We start from the raw sequence: 11,049 nt of genomic DNA, 5'->3' as shown, positions 1-11,049 counted from the left end.
TCTACTAATATCGTTTTTTTTATTTATTATTAATTTTTTAATAAAAAAAAATATTTCAGATCCCCACCTTTCCTTGTTCTTATTTTCGAAAGATTTTTTTTTTGCAAAATTTGGCAACCCTGCCATATTGTGTTTATCCAGAATTGTAAAGATACTAAGATCGTATCTTTCTCTCTGTTTAAAAACAAAACAACAACAACCGATCAACCCAAACACTAAGTTCTCTCAGCTAGTCTATAAAGTATTGCGATTTTCTCCGAACTCATTCAGTATTCATTGGTGCGCGGCTCTTCGCTATTCTAGCTGTTGTGGACTTTGGGGTCTGGACTACAATGACGTTTTTGCAAATTCTTTTATACGCCATCATCGCACTGGTGACAGTGTGTTTATATTCCATCTATAAACACTACAACTACTGGACGGAGCGCGGTGTGGTACACGATAAACCAGATTTGTTTTATGGTAATATGAGAGCAGCCGGCAGAACACAGCCACTCAAGCAGACATTTCATGAATTCTATCAAAAGTACAAAGGCATAGCCCCATTTGGTGGTTTCTATTTGAGTCTGAGAAAGGCCATTGTTTTGTTTGACCTTGAGCTAATCAAGCGCGTTATGATAACAGATTTTCACAATTTCTCACATCGTGGCAGTTATTACAATGAAGAGGGGGATCCACTGTCGGCACACTTATTTAATTTGGATGGACCCAAATGGAAGGAAATGAGAACTAAACTGACGCCCACATTTACATCGGGCAAAATGAAATTTATGTTTTCCACTGTGGTGGAGGTAGGCGAACGTTTTGTGGCCGTGCTCAAAGAATTATTGGAAAAAAGTGATGAGGAGGGAATTGAGATACGTGAACTTTTGGCCCGATTCACCACTGATGTAATTGGGTGTTGTGCCTTTGGTCTGGAATGCAATAGTCTCAAAGACCCCAATGCCAAATTTCGTAAAATGGGACAAAAAGTATTCTCCAAACGGCGTCATGGTCGCATGGTGTTTGCCTTTGCCCAAGCATTCCCGAATTTGGCCAGGAAAATGGGTCTTTGTTTTGTACCCGAGGATGTTAGTGAATTCTTTATGAAAGTGGTGCGAGAAACTGTTGAATATCGTGAGAGGGAGAAGATACAAAGAAATGATTTCATGAATATTTTGATTGAATTGAAAAATCGCAACGACAAGGATGGCTTGACTTTGGAACAAATTGCAGCCCAGGCATTTGTTTTCTTTTTGGCAGGATTTGAGACCAGTTCAAGTACTATGGCATTTGCTCTATATGAATTGGCAATGAATGAAAATATGCAAAATCGGGCAAGGCAGGAAATCAATGAGGTATTGGCGAAGAACAACAAAAAATTGACTTATGAGGGAGTCAAGGAATTGAAATATTTACAACAAATTTTATATGGTAAGGACGTAGCACTTTTGATTGTTATAAACAATTTGATACAAAATGTATTTTCTTAGAAACCATGCGCAAATATTCGGTAGCTTCGTTGGTTATACGCAAAGCATTGGCAGATTATCCTGTACCGGGTAGCAAGCATGTCATTGAAAAGGGCACTGTTCTTATTATACCCATTGACGCCATACATCATGATCCCACAAATTATCCAAATCCATCGGAATTCATACCAGAACGTTTTACCGCAGAAGAAATTGGAAAACGACACTCGATGTCTTGGTTGCCATTTGGTGAAGGACCACGTAATTGTATTGGCTTGAGATTTGGTAAAATGCAGGCCATGATTGGTTTAGTGTTGCTGTTGTCAAATTTCAAATTTAGTTTGACTCCAAAGACACCGGTGCCGTTGGTCTTCGATGAACAAACGTTCGTTTTGACCGCAAAAGGAGGGATTTATTTAAAATTAGAGAAAATCGAAGAGTAAGAGAGCTGTGGGACGGTGGAATGTCCGCTAATATAAGTGATTTTATGTTGTGATATTTTTTATTTTTTGTTCCTTTTTAAGAAACTTATATTTTATTTAATAAAATAGATATTCCAAATTTAATAAACAAAATTGTTTCATTACGAAATTGCCTTTGAAGGACATATTCTTTGCAATAACGAACGCTGTGTTGAGAGTACCAGGTGCTTTATTTTAATTCATATAGATTTCTCATTTGATAAGATAAGATCATTCCTGTTTATTGGTGGACTTGTTTATTTTAAGATAAACCTTTGATTTGGTTTGTTATAATATATGACAGTTCCTACGTCGTATTATTTTCAAAAAATTGCCAATACTGTCTAGTGCAATAAATCATTACTGATTGGAAACTGGCCTAGTTTTTTTTAAATATTTCTTTTCAAAATAAATTTGTCCGACTCACACCATTCTACGACAGCCGTCTTCCTCATTTTGTAAGAATGTAATTGTTTTCCATGTAAACCAGTGAAATAAATAAAATAGACTACACAATTTTAAAATGTGTAATTCTACAGTTTTAATTAATTGTTTCCTACTCTAAAGCTTCGGATGAACAGGCAAATCAACAACAAGTTTCGAACTCAGATAGATAGTCCGCAACAGATAGATGGGCGACGACGACGACAACGTCACAAACGGATGAAGTGTTGAGTGTAAATGAAATTGACCTCTTCAGCGGCTGTTATCTCTCAGCCTATAGCTTAGAATGTGGCATGGAATGGAATCTGATCTATGTATGTATGAATGCGTGCGTGCCATATTTGGAGACAGACGATTGTGAAAATTATAACAAATTGCCATAATTAGTTTAAACAAAAGTAAAACTGGAATGGGTTTGGGGAATTTTCAATGGGAGATGTGTGGCCGGTCATAAATAATTTGTTTCTATCTTGATTTGTGTTGTCCGATTTCTAAGGCAGACTTAGTGGCATGTCTTAAGAAACTCTGTGTATATGTGCTTCAAGATTTTTTATGCTTCTCTAAAAAATGATAAATTAGTTACAAATTCTTAGTAAAGTTATCACTGAATTTGTGTGTGTTTTTTCAGTTTGGTTTCTTTGTTTGGTTTTCGTTGCTTTCAGTTGGGTGTGTCTTTCGGTCTGTCTTTGCCTTTGTCTTCTATTGGTAAATGTAAAAGACTATGATGATATTTATATTTTATTGATTCTATAAAAATTCGTTTAATTCAAATGATATGAGAAGTTCACACAAGTGGTATTCAAAGTGTTTTCCTAGGCATTTATTTTTTTTTGCGCTGGCTTTGTTCTGAACAGTCTATTCGTTTGTAATTTTAATATAATATATATGATTTATTTACAATAAACACGCAATTCTTTGTAATACACCACAAGGCAACATAAATGTATACAGTGGTGGAAAAAAAGTGAGTAAATAAGTCCAAATTATGGCAATTGATTTCATAAGAACCATAGTTTTACAAAATGATTTTAACAACTTATGGTTTGCAAATTTACGAAATATCTTATAGCCTCTCTGGAATATTGAAAACAACGATTCCTTGCCTCTTTTTAAATCACAGTCGTTACTATCATTAACGTTTTTATCAACCCTTCATAAATTACAGTAGATTTTAATAGAATTAATTGTGGGTCAACTGATCTAAAATAAGAGCATTTATTGTTATTTTGTCTACTTCATTTTATTTATCAGTTAGGGGCTCCTTAAACACCCTTCACTGGATTCAATATCGATTAGGGACATAAGAATGTTTACTACGTCTGACTTTCGATTTCAGTTAGGGGCTCCTTAAACACCCTTCACTGGATTCAATATCGATTAGGGACATAAGAATGTTTACTACGTCTGACTTTCGATTTTACTCCTTCTACTTTATAAAAAAGTAAATATTTTTGCACTACCATTACTTTTGTTCCCCACTGTGTGTATTGTCACTTGTGAACAAGAAAGCCTGTGAAATTATTGCCTATTGGATCCAATATCAATTCTCCTTATTAGATTTCGTATTATAAATGACATAAAACACTCTCATATACAACATTTCCATCATCACCAGCTCTCGTTTTGCCCTCCTGTCAATTCAAATCAACTATTATTATACCAGCCCAGGCATTGTTCTTGGAAAACAACAGACATTCCGGCAGCCATCCATCCAGCCACTAGGCATTGTTGTTCGGGGTGTTGACTTAGTCAATGGCCTGATGATTGTCGTGTTGATAAACGTTTGACAGCCTTAAAAAAATCATCATCAGCGGCATAATCGCCTACAATTTATGCCATTTTTTTTTGCTCTCTCTCTCTCTCTCTTCCCTAGATTGTACACATTTAATGGCATGGCATAACTCTCAGGGTGTTCTCTCTTTCTCCAGGTTCAATGGGTGGCTGCCTGGCTGCCTCTCTGTATTGTTGTAATAAATGAAGTGAAATGTCTTAATTTATGCGGGTTTCCTCCATTCACAGGAGGAGTAGTAGAGAGCAGTAGAATGAGTGATTAATACAAATGATTGTTTGCTTTTTATTCCTCAATGATTTTGTTTTGTTGTTTTTGTTATTTGCCACACAACACTACAACATTGACGACTTTTGGCTTTTGTTGTAGTTTTTGCTGTTGCATGAAAATGATTAAATATCTTCAGTGGTGTTATCGTCAATGTGATTATTAACTAACCAACATTGAGCACATAATACGGAAAGAATTGCATGGAGGAAGGAAGGGACATTGGGGGTTTGAGTTGTGTTTGACAGTGTTTCTGATATCCATTTCCAATTGTGATTAATCTCTTTGATGTTAATTTTTTTCATATATGGTTTCTTTCTGAGTGCTGGCAATTTGTTGTAAAAGTTGTGGCTTGATCATGACGAAATGACAAAATGTTTTCAAATTGTGTCAGAATGTGTATTATTAATGAATTTTGTGGCAATAAATTTTGTAAGGAAATTGTTTTTCAAATAATTGATAAAATCAAAATTGTATTTTTAAATGAAATCAAATAAATCAATGAGAGAATCATTAGTTTGAATTCTAAATATCAACAGATGTCAAGAGAATAGTACTATGAGAGCTACTCCGAGATTTTTAAGAATTTTTTTTTTATAAGATGGAGGGAAAAAAATAATTTCACTGGTCAACTTAAGGTATTAACAGAATTTCTATGTTGGCCCTAGAAACAATGAATATTTTCGATAATGTAGATGAGCTCACAGGACTAGAAAGTTATAAGTAAAAACGCCAACACTGTGCTGACTTGTAGTATTTGACTTGGAAGTATTTGATTATTATAATGAAAACGATTCTCTATCATTCTCCTCCCATTACAGTTTCAAATCCTCCAGACATCTATGAGGAGATTATAACCATATTTACCCCTAGAATAAAAAAATAAAATAATTAAACTTTAAATAATATATGCATGAAAGAAATTCCCTAGAATAAAATCTATGGTCTAAGACCTGAAAAAAATGTATTAAAAATGCTATCTATGTTCTTCCTTACCCCTTCTCTAAAAACTATATCATCATACATTTTCTTACTCTTCCCATGACAACATCGAAATCAATCATCTGAAAAAATGGGACATTATGTTTATGAATGCTTTTAGGAAACGACCATAATTTTTTTTTATGCTGTGAAATATTCACACACCAAAAAATCTATAAAAAAGAGCTATTAAAAAAATGTTAGTAATAAAAACCTGGCTATAAATTACAAATATATATGTGTCACAATTTTCTATTATCAATTGTATGGATAATCACGAGTGTTTTACTTGATTTCAAAATGAAAACAAAATACCATTAAAAATTGTTTTTTTTTTTTTTTTGCTGCTCTCAAGGCACACAAGTCAAACACCATAGCTATGCATAATCCCGCTCGTTTTTTTCAATTTGAATACTTATAAGTTGGCCACTGGAAATCCCCGCAGCCTCATAAAAAATTATAGATTTTTCATATGTATTACCAGCTGTTTCGCCTTTTGACCTTTTCTATTAATTGTTGTTTTTTTTTTGTTTTAATAAATATATAGTTTTTGTCAAACACTTTTATTTTCTATTGTGGTGGTTCTAGCATTTTTGTTGTTGTTGCTGTTCGAATTTCCATTCTCTTATTCAATTTACACAAATTTACTTTTAATTACTTAATTTCATATCATTTCACTTTTCTGGCTCTTTTGATTTTGTATTTTTACGCCTCACTTGAGTGGCGGTGACAGTGGTGGTGGTGGCAGTTGCAGTGTTGGTGATAATTCTTAATTGACCACTTGTTGCTCTCGCTCTTTTGTTCTGTGATTTGTTAAGCCATTTTTGTCGAATAGTAAGTAACCAGGAACAACAACAAAAACTGCAATTTATTGCATAAATTGACATTTTTAGGTCATCAGCGAGGCTCTCAGCCGTTGCCGCCGCTTCTGCTGCAGTTGCAATGCCATAATTTCCATTGTATTTTTAAAATATGATGACAATTAAAATTACCACAGACCGAAAAAATAACACCGAAAAATAATTGTAGATTTTTTTGTTCACAACAAAAAATGTAAATTTATTTCAACAGAAAAGTGTGTCATTAATCCTTGTATATACCCCTCGCCCCCTCTTTATCATTCACTCTACCTATTGCCAATCGATTAAAACATAATCATGGCCAATAAATATATCATCGACGAAATATTATGAAAGTGAAATAAAAATGAAAATTTGTTTAACCCTATGAGGGCAAAGTCGCTCAAATAGAGAATTATATTTAATAAATATTTAATTCTGAAACACACCAATAGTAAGGGTTAATTTATAAATTTTGAATATATATATATATATATAAATATATATGTATATTTTTTTTTGTTTTAAATGTTCTGTATAAATTATTAAATTCTTATAGTTAATATGTCAATATGTTGTTTTCATGAAACATACTTTTTGTCGTCGTTGTTGTTGTTATTTTACGATAATGAGGATATATTTCCATGGAAAATGACATTTCATACTAATTATCCATATCTGGAGGGACTTACTCCAAAAAAGACAGAGAGAGAGAGCGATATGATTAATGTCAATAATGTGTGATTTATTATTGAGTTAAAAACTGGAACAAGAACAACAAAAAATGCAACGACATAAAATGGCAATCATCAGGTTCACAAGTGTTGTGTGTATTTATGTATGTATGTAGTTTATAAATAAATTGTAATTACTTTATTATTTACCATTGATGTGAAATCATCAAGGCATAACAGATTCAATGAACTTCCTTCAAGTGATAAGAAAGAGTATTGCGGTATAATTCCATTTGAAATTGTAATTATCTGAAATGAGGTATTGAGTTTAGAATTTATTGAATAAGTCAAGCCACTACTAAAAATTAATAAAGCTTAACCATATATATTCGATTTTTATTATTAATGCCCTCCTAATATAAATTTCTTATAAAACATAAAATCCTTATAAAAAGAGAGGCGATCGTTCTCGTGGATTTTTTTTTTTGTATATTTTCCGACAAGAAGAGCTCCAGGTTTTTGATAAGATGACATACCGGAATTCGATAAGAACCTATATCTAAAAGTCTATAGGAACCAATAAGCTTCTATTAATGATATGGTTCTTTTATGATATGATTCTATTTATGATACCTTTTCTGGCAAAAATATCTACATATTGCATAAACGCATATGGACCTCCCGAAGAGTGTACAGTTCTCAAAAAACTGTCATTGATTTCTAATATTTCCCTTGTCAATAAAAAATGTTCATTACCATATTTGTTTCCCTTCCGTTCCAAGTTTTACTACACTTCACATTGTCTTTAAGAATTTTGAAAATAAATAACTACCCTTTTGCCCATTCTTCCTCCAAAGCAATGGTGGTTGATTCTCCACTTCTAAGCTTCTTGTCTTTTGTCGTTTTTTCCGGCTTTAGATTTAAATAATTCTTAAGAGACATCAATCATTTAATCAATTATTACGCATGTATTGTCTGTCTGTAAGTGTCTGTTCATCTTTCAGTCTGTCTGTTATTTGGTTAGGCAACAATTTCTCCATCTCTAGCTTCTTTAAAACATTTCACTTGTCACTCGATGTCATTCAGAGTTGCCTTCAGTTCCTTAAAAGCCAAACGCAGAGAATGACAAACGGGAAACAATGCAAGAAGCTAAGTAAAGTGTCATCTGAATCTATTTCCTTGCTCTATTCTTTACATACAAATGTCATCAAATGTACGAATATGTAAACAAGAAACAACAACATTGACAAAGAGTAGTTTTTATAGCTAATGGAAATTATTTATACAAATATAAATAATAAGGGTTGTTTGTTGTATTTTTTGTTTTTTGATTGACGGATGCTGTGGATGGACTGTCTGAATGATAGACCGAGATTGTTTTCTGGGGTTTTGCCACTCCAATGCCATTGGCCTGTGAATTTATCACATGTGTGCAATCATCATCCTGCATTCTACCCTTGAATTTTGTTGCTGTGGTAATCAAGACACTGACAAGTGTTAAAAGTTCCTTAACACAAATATTTTAACGCACTTAACTTGGTAGGCAGATAATGGACTTCCAATTCCCCCCTTTTCCCTGCCAATCATCCATGTGATGTTTGCTGTCATTTTTACCTACCGCAGTGATCTACTATTTCCTTGTATGGAAAGTGGTGGAAGCTGTGCCGAGACAGAGTGAGTAAGAGTGAGTGAATGCCTGCAAGGCGACTAAATGGTTAAGTGCGTTCTTCGATTTGGGAATTTTAGCCCGCACACACAGTTTGCACTTTTTGCGTTGTTGCTGTTTTCCCCACAGCGTGTTAATGTGAAACGTATTAATGCAATGTTTATGGAAATGTCACTTTAAATGTCAGCCAATTTTTGTTTCATCACGACCACCACCAAAATAAAACGACCCATAAAGGGAACTCTGCTACGGACAAGGGAGATTGTTATGGAAACCCTTATTTATAAAGCATGATTATGTTTTTTTTTGTTTTTGTGTGTTTGGCAAAATTTTCAAACTGATTTGTTTATTAAATAAATATTAGGACGCGACATTTGGATTTGTTAAATATTGGATTTACTCCCCTTGAAACCAAAAGAAAGCAATCCCTCCTCCATGCCATGCATGATGATGATTTTAACTTTCTAACAATTTAATTATATGCTGTTTGTTTGTGTTTGTTGTTGTTGTGGGAACTGTTCCATGTGTCACATCAACATCATAATAATCTTCATCAGGCATTGTCACCATAAATATGCTGGCCTCCAAATGTTGTGTTATGTTGAGGAGTTGTTTTTTGTCAGTTCTCTATTGCATGTTGCATGTTTTCTGTTCTTTATGTTGTTGTTGTTTTTTATGCGGTATGCTTTTTATGGTTTATTTATGACGTTATTCATCTATGGGCAACTCCTCCATATTATTGTTAAATAGAGTCAATACCATTTTAGGGGTCGTAGTTACTTAGCTATGCCCTTTGCATGCATGCAGTAATTCATTCCAATTGTCACAGTCATTGTCGTGGTACTTCTCTATAAAAATGTTGTTAATTATTGGTTATAATTATTAATAGGGCGTGTTTTGTTTTTGTTCTGTTTGTTTGGTTTTATTCTTCCACAGTGGCATTTTAAAAAAAAATCATTTCATAATGCATTAACCCCATGGGTAGAGGGAAGGCGTTTGGGAACGATATAATCAGGGAATGCATGAACATAACAAGGACCGTTTTAAATTAATACCGTGGGAGTATTGAGTGAAATAAAAGGGGGCTTTTTGGTGAGAAAGAGAGGAAATTTGAATAATATGAGTTTTTGGTGTAATATTCAATATTAAAATATAAAATATGAGAAAAAAATAAAAATGTGTTCTTGAAATGTCCTGATTATGGAAACATTATTATTAAAGGATCATCACTTTACCTTTTATATTCAAATGACATCTGAAGAACTTCAATATACACTAGTACTTTAGAATTTATATAAATTGTGTAGTCCTTGTGATGATAGACTGTAAACCTTATGAATTTTCCCTACATGTAGTAGACATTGTGAAGGAACACTTTGTATACCAGACCTTCCGACGGTACTCTATAGTCCAGCGATTCTTTGCAGTTAATTTTTATACAGCATTCTGATGTTTATGTATCTGAATCCTTTAAAGGAGTTTTCTTTAAAGTAGACATTCTGGTAGTTATCTGTAGACCTTCATACCTTCTGAATGAAACCAAAGAGGAGTTTTCATTTATCTCTAATGGCAGAATATAAGATCGCTAATAACAAACTGTGATTCCTAGCATTAATGTTGGATACCTAGCATTAATGTGCGGATCAGAATATTATTGAAGATTTGAAAACAAAAAAAATCGTATCTATAACTTATAACCCAAATAGAACCATTTTGTGATACAAAAGATCCATATTTTAACTTCCTATTAAAAAGATTTTCCAAGGAAATTCAAATGAGTCATTCATTAGAAGGAAATCTTTGAAATGTCTCCTTTTCTTATTTAATCCCCATATATACTGACCTCAAAATTGGTATTAATCCATTGTTATCATGCACTTTGCTTCTGTGTGCGTGTGTGTGTTTTTCTTTGTGCAAAAAAACTATTATTTTAAGGATTTTCATATAAAGCAAGCAATATTTTAATTTATGCTTCCAACGCCTGAGTAAACACCAGATAGTATAGGGCTACTAAAAATGTCAATGTATGAGTAAGGGCAACATGGAACATATGCATTAAAATGACACCATCAATGTTTTGTTGGTTGTTTGGTTGCTTGGATGTTTGATAGCTTTTGTCTATTTTGCAAAATGGCCGTAAATCATATGGTGTATGGCTGGATGGGGTATCTTCTGCCACAACAAATGAAATAAAAAAATCTACGACTAATTTTTTTTTACCATTCATTGTTTGATAACAAACCCTTCTTTCTTATACCTCCTCCATGCATTGCTAACGACCTTTTCAAACGCCCCATCAATATCTAGCTTCTTCCATATGTCATTCAGCCATTCATTCACCGTTATTCTAATCTTGCTGTTGTTGTTTTTGTTGTGAGGGGACAAACGAAAAAGCTAAATCCTTTTTACGCAATTTCTTGTTTTGTCTCCACGCTTCTTCAAAAGGATATTTCCGCTTTTGTTGAAAATTATCCCGT

At 33.3% G+C, this 11,049-nt stretch overlaps 1 protein-coding gene across 1 annotated transcript; it reads left to right on the top strand.

Moving 5' to 3' along the window:
• The first annotated feature begins 332 nt into the window (after positions 1-332).
• LOC133329468 (cytochrome P450 6a2-like) lies at positions 333-1,894 on the top strand. The gene is made up of 2 exons (XM_061537941.1): positions 333-1,413; positions 1,473-1,894. The coding sequence occupies exons 1-2, from the start codon at positions 333-335 to the stop codon at positions 1,892-1,894; spliced, it is 1,503 nt and encodes a 500-aa protein (XP_061393925.1).
• The last annotated feature ends 9,155 nt before the right edge of the window (positions 1,895-11,049 follow it).

The sequence above is a fragment of the Musca vetustissima genome, unplaced genomic scaffold, assembly GCF_032173495.1.
Source record: "Musca vetustissima isolate MV318-11 ecotype Yass unplaced genomic scaffold, APGP_CSIRO_Mvet_v1 utg6568, whole genome shotgun sequence".
Classification (NCBI taxonomy): Eukaryota; Metazoa; Arthropoda; class Insecta; order Diptera; family Muscidae; genus Musca; species Musca vetustissima.
This window is presented reverse-complemented; position numbering and strand designations above follow the sequence as displayed.